Source organism: Chanodichthys erythropterus, chromosome 12 (genome assembly GCF_024489055.1).
Source record: "Chanodichthys erythropterus isolate Z2021 chromosome 12, ASM2448905v1, whole genome shotgun sequence".
Taxonomy (NCBI): Eukaryota; Metazoa; Chordata; class Actinopteri; order Cypriniformes; family Xenocyprididae; genus Chanodichthys; species Chanodichthys erythropterus.
This window is the reverse complement of record NC_090232.1, coordinates 30,619,384-30,639,096: the sequence shown is the minus strand read 5'-3', so window position 1 is coordinate 30,639,096 and position 19,713 is coordinate 30,619,384. Positions and strand designations below refer to the sequence as shown.

At 38.4% G+C, this 19,713-nt stretch overlaps 1 protein-coding gene across 8 annotated transcripts in view; it reads left to right on the top strand.

Annotated features, from left to right (window-relative positions):
- The window catches only part of znf827 (zinc finger protein 827), a 77,859-nt gene that overhangs the window by 26,271 nt on the left and 31,875 nt on the right, over window positions 1-19,713 (top strand). For 7 of the 8 annotated variants that reach the window (XR_010896583.1, XR_010896582.1, XM_067402644.1 and 4 more), the window contains exon 5: window positions 11,211-11,438. Coding sequence is in view for 6 of the 8 variants with exons in the window: in XM_067402644.1 (XP_067258745.1) it covers window positions 11,211-11,438 (228 nt within the window). In the remaining 2 variants the exon portion in view is untranslated. The remainder of the gene's footprint in view (window positions 1-11,210; window positions 11,439-19,713) is intronic. The other variant, XM_067402643.1, reaches the window with a different exon arrangement.

Below are 19,713 nucleotides of genomic sequence, written 5' to 3'. Positions count from 1 at the left end.
TAATATTAAAGAATTAAACCTAAATAAATGAAGAGTGTTATAGACAATATCATAATCTGTTAATGCTCAGGCTAATAATGAGTGTATAAATTAATAAGCTGTTTGGGGGCAAAGGTGAAATTTAGCTGTTAAAATGCAAAACTCACAATTACACTTGTTAATGTAATAGAACTCCAAACTTTAGACCATTAAATAAATGTTGTTGTAGCTGAAAATATAGGTAATTGTGAGACAGCAGCAAGATTGATCCGAGAGGGCTGACCAAGGGTTACCCAGAAGGTCGGCAACAGGGTTGCTGCTCCCTCGCTTAATGCAGAGTAATTAGATTGAGATCTTGGCACAGAAAAAAATGAAAACCTTCGGAACATTAGATTAATTAAAAATTCATGCATAATTCATAATTAAAAAGGAATCCGTAATTGGAAATGATTAGCGCCCTCAGCTCCATCGCGTGACCTCTTGCCTGGATGCAGAGGGACTGTTCCAGCTTAGTTAACTTCATCTCTGTCTTGGTGGAACGTGCAGAGTCTTCGTTCATTGCACTGCCCCCTTGTCGCCCGTGGAACTGTGTTCCTGGACTCCCAAACAAATGGGTTCAGGTCCCAGAGCACCAGATAGTCTCCTCAACACTGTAAATCTAGGAGTTAAAACATAGTGGACATGTCCTGCAAGAAAGAGGCAAGATGTTCCAAGTAGGAGATGGAGCTGTTTAGAGTGCATTAATGCACTCTATACAGCCCACCCACTTTTGCACTCTATACAGCCCACTTTTTCAGCAGCATTGGTTCCAGAAATACTGTTTTCCATTAAGTTTTCCCATAAGGATTTAAAAAAAAAAAAAAAAAAGTCTTTGTTAAAGTGCCATGAACCAAGCCGACCAGCTACAAGGTGAATCACAGCAATACAAAGATTTATTTGAAGCAACAAATTATTTGAAAATCAGACAAAACAGAAAATCAGACTTTAATGAGGGAAAGAACTACAATCCCATGAAGCATTCAAAACAACACAATCAAATTAAAAACTACAGAGAAATAGAAAACTAATAAAGTTTTTTTATTGCATCTATAGAAACGATGTAAGATTACGATTTTTTAAGATTATTGCAAAATATGCAATAAGTTTTAAGATTATTGCAAAATATGCATAGAAACATACACACACAAATAATTTAGTATTTTTAGAGCATAAGGAGACTCAATTGGTGGGGTTTGCTTGTTGCGGCTCTCTGGTGTAATTTTCTGTAGAGAATTATGGGTAATGTAGTTTTTCTTCACAAATTCCACTGTTAAACAATTATTTTAAATAAGTTGAAATAATGCGAACAGATGGCTTCAACAAAAGCATGTACCATTGATTAACAACCTCTGAACTCACAGTTCATCTGACTTTAAACGTTTGTAAATCATCATTAAAAATCAATTTTCCCATTGAGAAAATAAAGTTTTGACTTCTGGAGCCTGGACTGTATCACTCTATTGGCTGGATTCTCCTCTACAGAAGCAAAACTTCTGGGTCAGGATATTCCTTGATTAAGTAGTTTGCCTAGATTTATTTTTTCTCATTTTAGTTTTACCTTTAATAATTTGTGCAGTGGTGCTTTAACAAAGATGATCTAAGAGGCGTCACTTCTCATGTGCTGTGCTGAAAATGTCTGAGAAATTGCGTTGCATAAGTCATCACCTCTAAAGCAGCTCCCACAGTTATGAAAACACAGCTTTTGTAACTTGTTCACTGCCTTTCAATAATACATTTCAAGACAATTCAAAGACAAGTTGGACTTCAAATCAGATGAGCAACAATCATGATTTAAGAGTGCTTGTCGTGCTAAAACAGTTCAAATTTTATCATCGATTAGTTGTTGGATTTGTGATTGAAGTCACTTGTTTACAGTAATAACAAATGCATTTCTATGGGAAAATGGCAGCAGTTACAGAGCTGCTGCAGGATATGTGCAAAGCCCAAGTTGTCATAAGCACATAGTTTCATGTGAGTTGCCTGGTCAGGTGTGTGTGGTGTTTAATTTGGATTCGATAAGTATATTCTTATCCATTAATGTTACAAATTCACTGAAGTATTTTCTTTTGCAAATACTCATCCTGAGTCCTGACTGTGAGCAAATCTCCGTTGAACTTCAAACTTCATAAAACGCATTGATCGCCCACTTTTGTTTGTGCTTTCGCTTTTATCATTTATAATTTAGTTGTTGTTGTTATTGTTTTTTAAATAATTCTGCCATTTTCTCCCTAATTGGGACAGTACTGCACAGAGAATTGACATGAAGCAAAGCAGGAGAGAGCGGAGCACAGTATTGGGAAAGGACAAGGAGCCGGAACTCGAACTCAGATTCCACTCTATGTGTTTGAGTGCTTATCACAAGGCTATGATACTACGAATACACAGTTTTTGCTGTATAATGTTAGGCTGTGGCTTATATTTAAAGGCTAACGGCTTATATTTAAAATATTTAAATTATAGTCTGCATTCATATGTACATTATTTGGAGCAGGATTGGGCAAGATATGTGTGCATTGGATAAAAAGGCAAATATGTGTGTGTGTGTGTGTGTGTGTATGTATGTATATTATATATATATTATATATATATATATATATATATATATATATATATATATATATATATATATATATATATATATATATATATATATATATATATATATATATATTTATTTAGGTGGCTTTTTATCTGAGTAACTGATTAAATTATTAGATGCAGCCTATAGTCAAAAATTGCAAAATGTACATTTATGATCCATACTGTTACAATAACAATTAGGGATGTGAAATATAATTTCTTTTGACTAGGGCTGCAACTTGTTTTGCACCAGTGAATGTGTCAAAGTATTTGTGCAAATCCTCCAAATTTCCTAAGTAGTGTTATTTGCTTAGAGTGTTATTTGCTGTTGTCATACACCCACTTGGGGTACATGAAGGAAAGAGAGACACAAAAGAAACAAAAATGGGGAGGGAATTAGAGAACTATAAATAAAACGAAGTGTAAAATAGCAGACTACTGCATTTAGAGCCCCCTAGGTGAAACACACATGCTCACGCACACATGAGGTGAACTCTCACTGACCTCTGACATAATTGGCCTATCATTTCTTTGGACTGCCTGGTTCTCCTCTGAGTTTCGGACCAATCCGCTTTGATTTTCCTCCACGCTGACACGACTGTCATCCATCCAGTTGCGATACACATTTTGATTTGGAGATGAAAGCCGGGAAAGCGCTTTGAAATGCAGGCCCCTGCACATGCTTGCTGGACCTAATTCAATAATGACAGTTCACACGTTGTCTCTTTCTCTCAGAGAAAGTGACTCTGGGTGTGACACTGGTCACGGGCAAATAATTGCCTAGAACAATTGTGAGAGGTGTTGAAATTGGCGAATCCAATGAACGAGCGGAAACTGAAGTGTACTCTCCATCCCCATTGTTTTTGTATGCCCTCCATTAATTTGTTCCTCAAAGTCCCAGCATCATGGAGGTTTGCCTGCCATTTCCCACACCCAACATGCGGTGCTTGCTTTCGTATGTGACCCCTGCTGCATCTAATGTCCAGTGATGTGTAGCTGCACCCTTGCTGCTTCATGTAGCAAAGCCTTCCTACCGTAGCAGACTGTTGGCTGTTGTTGCCCCCTTAACCTGCCACGTTAAGCCATCCTCGGCGGGAGCGCTGACCAATTGTCAGAGCTGGGAGCAGAGCTGCATGACAGAGGTGGAAAGCTAATGAAGTGGTCCAATAGTGGGCAGCCGTAACAGAGTGAGAGGTGACAGGGTACTGGACAAGCGCCCAGTAGAGAAACGAATCAGCCCGCAGAGAGGAGGCAAAAAAAACAAAAAAAACGAGGCCAGGTGACAGCAACGGCAGATGACAGCCTCACCAGCGAGAGTAGAGATAGCCCCAGTGTTGATGTAACACTGACCGGGGGCTTCACTCCAGTCACAGCAAGAGAGAAAGAGTGTAGAAACAGCAAGAGAGAAGCTGTATTCAGACAGAAGCAGAATATGATTGTCAGTCCTGTTCGGAGTGCTAAATATGGTTACGTTTATTTCGGATATAAATGAAAGTGACAACCGCATTCCATAACCAAAGTGACTCACTTAAATGTTAAAAAGTGTTTAGGAATAACAGGGTTGGAAAAGTCATCAGTCGCCTGATTTAATAGGCTACTTCATAGAGCCACCTTTTGCTTTAATTACAGCCATTAATCTTTTTGGATATGTCTGTACTAGCTTTGCACACCTAGATTGGGGAATATTTGCCCATTGTTCCTTGGAGAATTGCTCTGGTTCAGTCAAATTACGTGGTTAGTGCACAGCAATGGACTGCTCTCTTCAAGTCCATCCACAGATTTTCTATTGGATTTCAGTCAGGGCTCTGACTTGACCACTCAAGGACATTCACCTTCTCATCCTTAAGCCATTGAGTTGTTCTTTTGGCAGATGTTTAGGATCATTGTCATGTCAGAAGGTGAATGACCTGCACATCTTCAGCTGTCTTGCAGAGGGAAGAAGGTTTTCCTCAAGAATTTGGATGCACTTGGCAACATCCATTTTCTCTTCAATCATGACCAATCGCCCAGTCCCTGCTAAAGAGAAACACCCCCACAACATACAGCAGTAGGTATGGTGTGTTTTAGGTGGTGTGCTGTGTTTGCTTTTCGCCAAAAATTGCGCTTGGAGTTCAGTCCATAAAAGTCACATTTTTGTCTCATCAGACCATAGCAACTTTTTCCAGATGGCATCAGAGTCTTCCAGTTGTGTTTTTACGTAGCACAAACAAGATTGAGTGTAGTACTTTTTCAGGAAAGGCTTCTCTCTTGCCTCCCAGCCATACAGGCCAGCTTTGTGTAAAGCTTGTGAGATAGTTGTCATATGCACAGACTGACCAGTCCCAGCCATAAAGCTTTGTAAGTCCTTCAAAGTTGCCTTTGGCCTCTTGGTAGCTACTCTGATCAATGTCCTCCTGGCTTGGCCATCCAGTTTGGACGGACGGCCTGATCTAGGCAATGTGTTGGTGGTGCCATACGCTTTCCACTTCTTAATGATGCTCCAAACAGTACAGTACAAAACAGAGGCATAGCTAAAGCCTTCGATATGTTTTTGTAGCCTTCTCCTAACTTGTGCCTTTCTACAACTTTATCCCAGAGGCCTTTTGAAAGTGAATTTCCCAACCATGGTGAATTCTTTGCAGTACCATGCACTACTAACCATGGAATCATCAAGAAACAGCTGGTTTCATTCTAAAGTAAAAACCACTACAGTTGATGTCAGGTGGGACAATTAGCCTGGTGTTTGATCTGGAAGTTGATTGGTTGCACCTAATTAATTTTCAATAATCCTCCATACCTCTGTGCATAGGCTCAAAAAAGTTGGACTTAATTTATTTTATTTTCCAGGGTGTAATGTGGACTTAAAGGTAAATATTTTCACAGGGTATGAGGGCTTTCTATAAGCACTATACATGTCAACTAACTCTCATAAATTTGCAAATACATGTCAACTAACTCTAATTAGAGTATTTGTAGACTGTTAGGTTAGGGATAGTAGAATAAGTCAGCATGTACGTGTACTTATAGTCAGAATGTCTGTTTGGAAGCATAAAAATAAAGTGTTAGCAGATATTAATCAGACAGTCCACTAATACTCTGACATTTAGTTGACATGCAGATCCAAAGATACTTATAGTTAGAAGAATGTCTAAAGTGGAATAAAATGGATTGAAATAATGTTATACAGTCTTTCTTCTGTGGAACATAAAAGCCATACAATGGAAGTCGATGGTAACCAAAACTGTTCTTCAGACTTTTTGCAAAATATATTCTTTTGTGTCTGCAAGGTCCTAAAGGTTTGAACTACATGTCTGATAAACTCACACCTTGATTGGATTCAGCTGTAAGACTTTCCAGTTTATGGAAGTTGACATCGTTGATACATCCTTTTGTCACTGTTGCTACGGTTCAAGCATATGCACAGTTATCAAGAGAATAGAAAAGGGACTTCATTTAACTGTTCATACAGACAGTATTTGAGCCTCTTCTGTAAGCTGTTGTATGATCACAATTCGAGTCACAGCTGTTTGTAAATACTTTGTAAGTAGCCAATCCCGAACACTGACTGTGTGAATAGATCTAGAGAGATGGCGGCATTCACACAAGACTTCCAAGGTAGCTTTATGAGAGAAATTTATGCAAAAGATGATGTGATGACAAAACAAAATTTGAAATATCAAGATAGGCACTTGGGATTACCCCTTTATGAAAGTCTAATAAAACAGTCGGTAAACAGAAAGTGCTCATTTTTATTGAGCTTAATTTTGGTATTTTGGAGACATTCATGCCTTATGAGGAAAAAAATAAACTTGGCTGGCGGATTAAGCTGATAAATTATTCAACGCTCACTGTAACATGAATTCGAATGGAAATTTTGCTCTATTTTTAGCTGCAAACCGAAAGGTCACTAGAGTGGTGTGACTTTGTATCTCCGCGCTCACGTCTCCAGCTTGTACTTTTCTGCATGTCTTCGAAAGAGAGGGTGCATGTGCGCGTGCCGCACGCCCTGTCCCTGTCTGATAGGACACGCGACCCGACACGCTCTTAATTAGAGGATGCCCTTCCAGGTGCTGACCGGACCACGCTAAGTCCGTCCGCTGACATCTGACTGGTGACATTTCCAGCCGGTGCCACCAAATACACCTCCCCCGCCACCACCTCGTTCTCTGCCTGCACTCTCCACGTGAAGGTCACAAACTCTCCCAATGGCTCCTGACGATCTTTAGCTCATAGTCGTGTCTTGTCCCCTAACCTGACTGTACCTTCGGTGCTGTCACAGATCCACGTCACCATTAATCAGAGTCATCGGACTGAGGCAGTGGTCAACTCGTGTAGATTGATGAGAAGGGTCAGCGCTGTTGTGGATGGTGTATGTACTCAGATTTGGAGGTGGGGGGAGATCAGATGACTGCTGAGGGGAGTGTGGTAGAGACAGAAGCGGTGAGTGATCACTGCTGATCTATAAGAGAGATGAAAGGAGGAACGGTGAGAGAGGGAGGGAGGGAAAGGGATGGGTAGGTGCTTAAGTGAAAAAGACTGACAGAACAGCAGAGGAAGTGGGATATGAAGATCAGACATAGGTAGAACAAATTTGACATTGTGAGTGTGTGTCAAAGCATGTACAGTGAATGTAGAGTGTGTATTAATGAAAGATTTTAAAACATGGAGATATTTGGAGTGTGTGCATGTGGTTTTGGATTTTCACTACGTTATAGGGACAAAGATGGCAATATCAGAAATCCTTGTCCTTGTGGGGACATTTTTGGTCCTCATGAGGCAAACAGCTTATAAATCAAAGTGATGTTTTTTTTTTTAAATCTAAAAATGCAGAAAGTTTTCTGCGATGGGTAGGTTTAGGGGATAGATTATACAGTTTTTACAGAACAAAAATCATGATGTCTATAGAATGTCCCCATAAAATATGAAAACCCAACGTGTGTGTCAACATGTGTGTGTGTGTGTGTGCGCGCACCTACAATTATAGTAAAATATGAAATCATCTACATTGTGGGGACCAGACAACGGTCTCCACAAGTACCCCCTTTCCACCAGCACGAACCGGATGCTAGTTCAGAGCTAGTGCTAGTGCCAGTTCGGAGTTGGTTCAACTGATGAACCTTTGCCATTCCACGGGCTTGAGAGCCAGCACAGAGCCAGGTCTTACGTCACTGTATACGTCTCATATTTCACAGCCAAGCTAGCACTGCAGCACCAAACACACCAGGCTTGTTTGAGATGCATCGGCTTCACGCATAGTGATCGGCGCATGACATCAAAGGTCCGCGAGAACAATCCAAAAGCACAAGAAGTCGTATGCTCTACAAACGCTCCCGTGAATCCGCGGCACCCGCCGAATCGGTCCGCGCTGCACCGATGCATCTCGAACAAGCCTTCTATCAACAATCGTGGATGTTTCACTACTGTTGATGCTCATGGCTTTGCGAACCTACATTGGCATCCAAACACTGCTCGCCGTAATTTGTATATAGACGGAGATTACAATCCAGCTGCTATTAGCTCGATTAGCTGCTATTTCAAAAATGGCGGTCACGGGTGTCTTGTTGGTCATGGCAACCCCGCCCCAGCCCCTGACGCAAGCGGTTCTTACTTCTAGCCCAGCAATGTTTTGGTGCTATTTCGAACCACTTTTCCTGGTTCGGAGCTGGTGCTTTGTGTGTCAAAAGACAAAGAACTGATTTGAAACTAGGCTCTGGCTCCGAACCAGCACTCAAACGGCCTTGGTGGAAAAGGGATAAAGAAAAACATTTCACATTTCCAAGGTTATCAGATGTGGAAGTAGTCATATTTAGGTAAACTTGGTGAATGGAAACTACAACAAATATATACAGTCAAACCAAAAATTAGCAAAATAAAGTAAACTGTGACATACCGAAAAATTCTTCATACAGTGGACTACCAGTAAAATTGAAAAAAATTTGGAACCAAAAATTATTCAGACACTTTGACCTGACCATGTTTTGCTTAAGTGTTATCTGACATAGTTAAGATAATTTTTTTCTGACAGTTTAACTCTGAAATCTTGTCATATTTTATTACCTTTTTTTTTTAAACTATAGCAAATAAACTGTATTAAAGAATGAAATGTTCAAGGTAAATTTTGGTTTGACTGTATATATATATTTTCACAGTCCGTGAAAAGGGCCCATTCCTTAGTTGCAATGAAACTGAAGTAGTAAGATATTTTTCTTCAACACTGTGATGTGAAATGGATTATCAAAAGTAATCCATGTTACTCCATGTTTGGATGGAGGCAGGGGACAGGGTTTAAGCAGACTACAAAGAGAAGAGTTTTAATGAAAGATCATATTATAACATTTTGTTTTATAAAATTCTGAGTTCAATATATATAATATAAAAAAAGCAATAAGATCTGCAGTTAGACAATACGATACATTTTCATTTTATGCCACCTTAGTTAATCATTACAGTCTTCATGACTTATACTGATTCAAGGTAAGCTTATAATAATGATTTATAATTTGAGGTGTCAGGTAGGATTTTCACATCATTTGTCTTTGTGTCGTAGTGTGTATGGTGCAGTGGAAGGTGACAGCTTCTGATGGCTTGTTGCCATAATTAATGAACAGCATTATTAGCACAATGGATCATTCAAAAAGACTCAACGGCTCAAAAAGACTCAAAATACATTTTTTTCTGTCTAGTTTTTTATGTAGGAGGGAGGCACTTTTTGATGTCATTAGTGACACTTGCTCTGATAAAATGATCACTTGTAACCACAGTACATTGGTGTGCCTCAAACCGTCATATTCATCCGATCCGTGCTAAAGAGCTGAGATGAAGCCCAACTAACATAATTACCGAAACTATGTTCTTGCAGTCTTCCATACTGCACCTTTAATATATTAAATAATGCATTAATTTAGTTAGATATTCTGATATGGTTAGTAGTAGGGGATAGAAAATATCATGAGCTTAATATAAAAGCAATAGAAGTCAAACAGAAATTTCCTACAAAGATACAAAACAAGCAGTGTGTCTGTGTGGTTCAGGTTTTACCTACATGTGGGGAACAAATGTCCCTGAAAGAATATTAAAACCTGAAATCACCTGCATTGTGGGTTCCAACCAACGATATCCATAAGGAAAACGTTTAATGAATTTACTAAATCATACTTTAATTAAAATCTAAATCAGAAACAAAGAGGAATCCGCACACATAGTCAAAATGCAAATTCAAAGGCTTTCAGTCTGATCCATTGTGCACTTTCACCTTTTTCTGTGCACCATAAACACTTTCTGGTTTACTGCAATGTACATGTTGTACGGCAACCCCTCACTTAAACTCAGTTGACCTGGATCTTTGACTGTTTGATTGTTCCTTTTACAGATATTTTGCATAATAGGTGTGTGAATTTCATTGTTTGTTTTTTCCCCCCTAAACCTGTTACTTGATGTCCATTACCGTTCAAACATTTGGAAAGAAATTAATACTTTTATTCAGCAAAGATTCATTTAATTGTCTTTTTTACTGTATTTTTTGTTTGTTTGTTTGTTAGTTTTGTATTTGTTTTTTTTGTTTTTTTTTTTTCAAAGTAATGCTGCCTTGGTGAGCAAACATTAAAATGAAACATTAAAAACATTTTTTAAATCTTATTGACCACAAACTTTTGAACGGTAGTGCATGTTTTTCAGAAGAGATGTATTTCTCTTTTTTAATTAAAATAGAAAAATGCAAAAAGGTTTGCAATAATGTTAGGGGAAAGAAAGTATCATTAGATGAGTATAAAAACAAGAGAAGTCATTGGAAAGTCCCCACCATCATAAAAAATAAAAAAAAATGTTCAGAATGAACCAATGGCTTGTGTTCTGTTCCTGGCACTGATAAGAAGGGGCTCCATGTCTTAATATTAATTATTCATTGAAGCCTGATTAGAAATGGCCCACTTTTACAGCATATTGAGTGAGAAAAGAAATGTGTTTTACTCTCATATGAACTGGCCAGAAATATAGAAGAATATATATCACTACCAATCATTTTCTCTCCAATTACAGACAGTCAGTTTAAACACACTTGTTTGATGTTCACAGTTAGATGATTCAGAAAGAACATAGTCAAAATTCATATAAAAATGGACTGAAAAATTGTTTTTACTTGTCTTTTGGCCTATTCTTGAATGCTCATCGTGTCCAATTGAAATCCAAAAAGACAATTTAGCCTTTTGCTTCTTAATCTATTTATCTTGTCTTCTCAGAACGTTTCCTTTCTGAGAAGCCAAAGACAGACTGCTAAAAATGATTAATAATGGAGGCGAATATACAAAAACCTCCAAATAATCTTCTGCATTGATGCTTAAACTTAACTAACAAACCACAATGTTCAGATAACTTATTTTAAATGGTAAGTTATTCCAAAAAAGGACATTTCTGTAATTATTTTCTCACCCCAATTTTTTTCAAACCTGTATGGTTTCATTTCTTCTGCAGAACACACTTTACACAAAGCTATCATTTGACTTCAGAAGACATGGAATATAGTCACGTTTTTGGATGATATCCTTTAATCTTTACTTTCAAATGTTAACAAAAACATGGGCGTAGTTCTTAAATCCTTGCTTCTCTTTTTCTCTTTTTTTTTTTTTTTTGCCCCACAGCAGCGAACCAGAAGGAGGCCCTAAAGGGTTCGTTCTGTGTCAAGGAGGAGCCCCAGGCGGAAGAGCCCCTGAGCTCTCAGAGAGGACCCAGCTACAGCTTCTGCCAAGAAGGACCCCCAGGGGCCACCAAGCAACGAGAGGAGGGGAGCCCGATGTTGGGCAAGAGCAGCCTACTCAGCCAGGACATCAACGTCAAAGTGGCCTCTGAACTGCTTATGAAGCTCTCAGGTCAGCAGATGTATTTTGGTGCACGTACTCATATGTGTATATTTTCAGTGCTTGAATTCACGAATGCTGTTGAGGAAACTCAAAGGCCAGAGGATTGAGTGAGTGGGTGTGTTTGAGAGATGTGTGTGCTTTACATTCTGTTTCTTTTCTTTAACACATTGCTAAGGTCATATTTAGAATAACCTTAATGCAACAGTACTACAAAGGTTATAGAATAATTATGTAAAATTATGTAAAATACTGTCAGTTCATCATAAAATCCAGCATTCATTTGTCTTTTTCTTTCTTTCTTTCTTTCTTTCTTTCTTTCTTTCTTTCTTTCTTTCTTTCTTTCTTTCTTTCTTTCTTTCTTTCTTTCTTTCTTTCTTTCTTTCTTTCTTTCTTTCTTTCACTTCTCTCTCTTTCTGACTACTGCTGTCTATTCCACTCACTTATGTTTTCTGGGCAGAAGGAAGAGGGTCAATTCCTTTTCATGTTGTTCAGTCAATGTTCTTTTTATCCTGGTCAGTCCTCTGCCAAAATAAACCCATTGATTGCTGTTTTGGGCCGCTGGTCCAATCTTTATTTGAACTCTACAATACAAGGGGACTGAAAAAAGTTCAGGACTAAAAAGTATCTGTTGTCACGTACACTTTGGGTATAAATGTGGTTAAATTAACTCAGGAAGATGGAAATTTTGGAGCGATTATTTGTGGGAAAAATATTTTATTGATAAAGTACAGAGAGGTTAGTGTGATAGAATATGATAGTGTTGCGAGCCATACTTGAACCTGTGTCATTCACATGAGCACTGTGTCAGTCCATATTTACCACTAAGCCACAGCTCCAAAAAATAAATGCTTTTAAATTTTCTAATATTACTTTGAGCTGGGTTAAAAAACAGATTAGTCAGCGCATTATATCCAAATCATTGACAAAATCTGTATCTGTAAATCACAGAGTAATCAATAACAGAAAATATTGATTTTTCAGGAATCACTCTATTAATCAGAATCCAGAATCGAATCATGAGAGATTCTCTCCCCTAATATTGATAACCTTAAATTCGACATGAAACCTACATTTTTTTTCTTCTCTATTGTGACATAAATTTTTAGTAAAATCTCAAAATCTTGCCAGTGTACACATAATCAGGGAAGAGATTTCTTTGGGAGGGGGAGGGGATGTTAAAGGATTAGTTAACTTTAAAATTAAAAAAATTACCCCAAGCTTTACTCACCCTCAAGCCATCCTAGGTGTATATCCCATTGGAATTATATGGCTTTATCTGACATTTTTGTCAAAATTGAGTTATTCACATATTGTTATTCTGATTTACATTATGTGATTTTTTTTTTTTTTTAAATGTTGTGTACATTTGGGGGGTTTTAATTAAGAAAACAAAAAGGTTCTATCTACAAAGTAGAATGGAATGCAAAAGCTTTGAAGCTCTATATCTCAAAACTGCTCAGAATGCAGATAGAACCTTATAATTCCAAGGGGACGATATGACTTTTTTTCTTTCAATCTGAGTTATATTAATAAATATCCTGACACATCTAAGCTTTATAATGGCAGTGAACGGGTCCAACGAATATGAAGCTCAAGAAAGTGCATCCATCTAAAGCAAAACCTACTCCACATGGCTCTAGGGGGTTAATAAAGGCCTACTGAAGTGAAGCATTGCATTTGTGTGAGAAAAATATCCATATTTAACAAGTTATAAAGTTAAATATCTAGCTTCTGCCAGACCACCTTCTGTGTTCAACTTACAGTTCAAAATGTCCTACGCCTTCCCTATTCAACTTACGGAAAACTTAAATGATGCGACATCAGTTACGCTTTCTTCCTAAGGTGAATACAGAAGGCGGTCTGGCAAGCTTGATATTTTACTTTATAACTTTTTAAATATGATATTTTTCATACACAAACGCATCGCTGGACCCCCTGGAGCCGTGTGGAATACTTTTGCTTTGGATGGATGCTCTTTCTTGAGCTTCATACTCATTGGACCCATTCACTGCCATTATAAAGCTTGGATGCGTCAGGATATTTATTAATATAACTCCGACTTTGTTCATCAGAAAGAAGAAATTCATATACACCTAGGATGGCTTGAGGGTGAGTAAAGTTTGGGCTAATTTTCATTTGAAAGTGAACTAATCCTTTAATGCTAATGTTTTTGATTAAAGGCACGTTTAAAAAAACAAAAAGAAAAAAAATAATGACATGCACTGTTCAGTCATTTATAATAAACGCTGCAATATTCAATTTAGAAAATGTCCATTTTAAAGTAATTGTAATTAACGACATTTCCCTTTTTTGTGTGTAACCCTACAGTTATTTGTGCATCAAGTCTTAAGAAACAATAATTGTGAGATCACAGAGGTGGGGTTTTAGACGTGATTGCAAGGTAATAAAAGAGCTTGAGAAAGAGAGAAACAAACAGAAAATGAGTGAGAAAAGCACTTGCCAAAGAGAGAGCGAGCGATATCTAGAGTAGTCCATTACAGAGGATGATAGGGAGTGATTCACTCTAAAGCAGCGTATTTGACGGGCACCACACACCAGCTGCTCCTGCTCCCTCCCCATGATGCCTTACACTTCAGCGTGACTCAGCCGCGCCAAGAGAGAGCTGGTTTTAACACGTGTGCTTCCTGACTGCACAGCCCCAGGTCACGTTTCCCCAGAGGATTGAAAGTGTTCGCGTGAACTAGAGAACCAAGCGTTTGCGTATGGAAAACAGTAAGACGTGTAAAGGGAGAGAGTGTGCTTCACTCACGTTGTTTTTGAGTAGTATGTGTGTGCGTAAAGCTCAATGAGAGGTCTCCGTGACTTCCCACATTAGAACTACTATGAGCGAGAGTCTCTTACCCGCTCACCCCACCTCCAGGATGTGTTTCCTCAGCCTCTCTCTCTCCGTCTCCAGAGGCCAGGAACAGGGACCAATTAGCCTGTTTGTTGTCAAGCTGAAGCAGTTTTACACGACATGGCCTCACAGATCTCTCTCAGCGCGGCCACAGCGGCATGCAGACATGCAACCAAGTGGATCTAAAGAGCTGCGCTCCACTAGCTGCAGGCTGGGGATCAATGCCATGGAAACAATGACATCGTCTGTGGTCTTTTGTGTGTGAAGCAGTGGTGCAGTCTTGAGAGGTCATTTGGGGGAAGGTCATCTCCGTCTGGCTCTTATGCTCATAAGCGCACTGCCCTGCTGACCGAGGATGTCTCATCAACCCTCTTACTCTTCTTAAGGCCATCTAGCATGGCTTTACATGAAATGCAATGGGGGTTTTCTACTGTAATGGTTGTGTATAGTTTCAATTGGCACTGTTGTTCGAACCTCCGCACATACCGCGCACACAACTTACTTTGCTCGCTAAGTGTTTATACTTGACTTGCTTGCCAATGCATTGTTCTAAAAAGAGCAGAATCAGCGGGAAGAATATCAGAATAGCAGCTAGAAGTAGTGGAACTTTACATTTAGCTTCTCAGTTATGATATTATCATATTTAGAGGTCAACTTTAAAACACTTTAAAAAAAAAATTTTTTTTAATTGAAATTACATTTAAACATGGAATTGGAATGATAATAGGCCCATTCACGCCAAGGACGCTAATTATAACGATAAAGATAAAGTTCTAAAAATCGTTCTAAATATAAAAGAATAGCCGAGTCCACACCACAACAATAAAGATAACGGCACAGAGAACAGATATCTTTGGAATGACTTTCAGAACGATTTTTTTTTTCTAGTGATAAAAACATTGACAGCCAATCAGAATCCATCCTGCTTTAAAGAGCTCGAGCATTTAAAGCATCAGACCACAAAACTGCAGCATGTGCTTAGAATAAACAGATATTGTCCACTGGTGTGGATGTTAATATAGTTATTGTAATACTTATATTCAAAGTTATCATTCTTGGTGTGAATGGGCCTCATAACTTATTCTAGTACCTTGCACATATTGACTTTAACTAACTTGAAAAAAAAAATTGTTCACAACTTAATTTGTCCTTTGTTTTAGTTCAATTGAGGCCACATTGTACTCATTTGTTTGCTTGTGGTAATGATTTATATATAAAAATGAGGTAAGAAATTAGTACTATGTGGCTTTGCTTCAGCTAGCTTCAACTAAAACAAGAGAACAAATGTGTGCAGCATGTCCATGACTTAACAAACGCGAGGGAATGAATTAGGACAACATGGCCATGATAAACTAAGGGGACAAATTCATGGCCATGATATCTATTTTTTGTCATGTGCAAGCCTCCTACTTTGTGTTTTGATTGTGAAATTTTCTATTTTTTTAGTTAGACTAGGCTAACTGCTCTGCATTCTAGCTTAGCACAAAACCTGCTGCTTAGCCTACTAGCTTAGACTTTACTCTAATTCTCAATTACAATTTTTATACATATTCATTTTTGTTTGATAGGGCATTACAAATGTCTAACCACTGGGGTCCTATGTATACTCAAATCAACGGGCAGACTAAATCAAAGACACTTTAAGCCAAGCCACCCAAGGTTAGCAAAAACAGCATAACGCTACGGTACGCAAAAAAAAAAGAGATGAGAGGACTTTAATAAATGTCAATGGCAGAGAGGCTTCACTACAAAAAATATTGTATAATTTAATCAATCATCAGCCTATTGTCAATAATTTTGCAACATTGGGATTCAGTTTACGGCACTTCTCGTTCATTTTATGTTATCTGCAAACAGTGAATGGCTATCAAACAACAGAAGTTCAATGAAGTCAAGGCTGTAATGTGTGTGGTTTTCAAGGCACAAGTGATCCACAATGGCTGCGGAGCTTGGTATCTTCCAATAATAAGACCATCTCTGCAGTTGTATAATCTCGACACTTATTCCCAGGTTGATCCAGGGGGATTATTCATGTGATAAGTTCATGGTCGCGTCATGTGAAGTTGATGAACCTGACCACTGGCCCTGGTTCGCTTGTAGCGATTAACAAAAATCGAGAAGAAAGTTAACACTGATTTGAATGTAAGCACTGACAAGACATGAGTAAGATTTTTTATTTCTATATTTTTTTCGTGAATAGCAGCTTTCCCATTTTGAGGAGTTGCATCACACGATTTAAAGTAGGTCACCTCCCCCAACCACCCCCCATCAAACCAGTTAACAATGTGTCGACTTCCCCCACATCTGTTTGATGGTAGATGTTTGCATCCTGGGGCTAATTACCACTGCCGTGTTAGTCCCTCTGCACTGATGGTTCCTGGGTTTCAACAGATGGACCATGATGTGGTGCTGCACCAGGGGGCACACAGGACCTAAGAGAGGACTGCCATCCTCCACAACACAACCTGCATTTGTCCCTACTGGTAGAGATACATAAAATTAAAACTTTTTCTCAAGGGGATTGTTTCTTGACCTGGTCATCTCTTCATCGTCTCTGCCAGGTTCTTGGCCTTTGTTATTATACCCAAAGCCGATTAGAGGCATCATACACAGCTCAGCAGTAAGACAACAGGAGCCATGCCAGCCAAGAGATACTGTGGTAGGCTGATGAGTGGCTGTAACCTCACAAATCCCACCTCAAAATTGTACTCCAATGAGTTGGAATTGGTAGAGCTGGAATCCAATGAGCTCAAATTTAGAACTGATTATTCAAGAAACATATTTTGACAGTGGATGACTTTCAAAAGAGGAGCCGTGACAATTTTTTAAGCATTGGAAAAAAGCAGCATCTAAAAATGTAATTTGAAAAAGGAATGTGAAAAACATCTTATTGACGAATCCAATGGATCTCAAACGGTGGAATGCCATTAGGTGGTACACAGCATGACCCTGAAAATTTGCACTATTTTAAGAATATATAAAGCATATTTTATTGAAATTGTTGTTTTTCTATATTGTATTTCTGTATTTGTGTATTCTATTTTATTCCTGTGCAAAATAGGAAACAGACAAAAAAAGTAAAATATTATTGTTTGCCCCTAAAGTCTGTGAGCTGGTGAGTTTAAAGTGCGATCTGCTTTTGACTCACTGAAAAACTCTGGATTCAGCTCTGTTTTGACCATGACATCAATAATGAAACCAGAGAGAGCAGTTCAATTGCTTCTAAACAGATAGGGGAAGTTTAAAGATTGCATTTAATTATTAGGCATTAGTAGGGCTGGTCCGAATACCATTTTTTGAAGCTTCAGTAATAATCAACACTGAATATTCAAAGCTTCGGAGGGAGGGGGCTGAACATATTCTTCTCTAATAAAGGCAGTGTAATGAGTAGAAATATGGTGTGACCCCTTTAAGAGCTGCAATTGAACTGTCTGCATTGTATGTGCGACTTGAGCACTGCATGTATGCAGGTTATTTTGGTTTTTCTGTTGCTCATTTAAAGTTATTTTCTTTATTAAGTAACGCAGTGGATGGCATAACATTTGCGACGGACAGTTACACGTGTTTCATGGGGAATAAAGTGCCAGTTGTGAAATGTCAGTCACCTCCATGAAGTCTGTCTAGTATCAATAACTCAAGCTAAGTGAGCTAACGTATCCCTATTTGCTCAGTACACAACACCTTACAGTAGGAATCTCTGTGTCTATTTGTCTGTTTGCATTTTGATTATGTCGAGAACCGTTCATCCAATCAACTTCACACGTGGCGGGTGTGTTGCTGCGGACCCAAGGGAGTACAGTGTTGCATTTGGCGCAATATGGACATGTGACACATTCTGAATGAATAAACTTTTAATAAACTACAGAACAGCAAAATAAACTAGCTGAAAGCTGCTCGCCTCACGCGGGCAGGGCTTATGCACTAGTGATATAAAACACAGCTCTGTTAAGAGCAATACTTTTAATAAGGTAGCCTTATATTTTTCTAAAAACAAGGTTGGGTTCCTTCGACTGTCCATCCTATTAAAAATGGCTGGGCTACATAAGATAATTGTAAAAAAAACAAAAAACAAAAAAAGAGTATTGCATTTCGCCAGATTATAGTGTAAACATTCAAGCGTGAATGAGAACCGTTTCGCGAGGGGGATGCCAGGTGTGCGAAAAACAGAACAAAAAAAAAGGAATATTCGAATCCCAAAATTGAAAATCAAATAACAACCCACCGAACAAATATTCGAATAATCAAATATTCAGGTCCAGCCCTAGGCATTAGTATGTTAGAATTGGATTGCAAAACTTATAAATGTGCAATTTTTTTTTTTTTCATTGCTCTTCCACTGCAAAGAGCCAGTCAAAGTATGATGCTCTTGCATCAGCCTTATTTGTCACATGAATATTGGTTTTAATTAGAATATTCCATTATGAAAGACTTATTATTGACCAATGCTGAAATATTTTTAGAGTGATCATTGATGGTGACTTGGTGGTACCTGTATGGTGGTACATGGCCTGAAAAGTTTCATAACCTATGGACTAGTTGATTTAAAGGAAGTCCTTTATAATGCTAGTTAAGAGTTGTGGCATGACACGCTGAAAAATCAGCAATGTTACACAATGGCCAAAGACAACCATTTACATACATGTATAGTTCAATAATTATTAAGAAATGGCATAAGAAATGGAAATTCAAGAACATATAATAACCTTCCAACAGAGTAACTGACAGATATTCAACCTTTTTACAAATGGGCTAGATTTAGCCCATAATAGTCCTCTCAAAACATGAATACCTACAAATTATGCATAATAATAAGACCATTGCTTACAGCAGGTGATTGGACCCCCCCAACAGTAATTGTTGAAGAATATATTGTTGAAGGTTGGATTTGTTGCTTGTGGTTTTGTTACAGAGGTTGTGCTTTGAGGCTGTAAAATAAGATGAATTTAGCGACACAGTGCCAGATTTATTACCAGCTTGTGTCAGCACAAACCTTCTTTTGGCATTAAAAAAGACTACTATTGAAATTTACTAAAGACACGCAGTGCAGAATTAGCGCTGAAAAGGCGTTGACTGAGTTGTTTTTGCGGCTGACCTTATTGTATATGCATTTGACGGAGTTTCCCTTTCAGGCACAAAATTTATGGGAGGAGAGTATTTAAATGAATCACGCAACGCGATTTACTAATGTTTGCGCTAGTCAATTACTGGTATTTGCGCCATTATTTAACGGCCAAAAAAGCATGTCTTTACCCATTTTGTGACATGGCTGCAATTGTTGCTGCTAGGAGGAGACACCGCAGAGAACAGAGAGCACGTGGTAGAAGGGAGAAAATATTTTCCACTCGTTTAAATTTCTTTGGAATGCCAGAGGTTGACGTTATCTGTATATTACATATATCAAGTTACGCCTGTGTCGACCTGCACCTG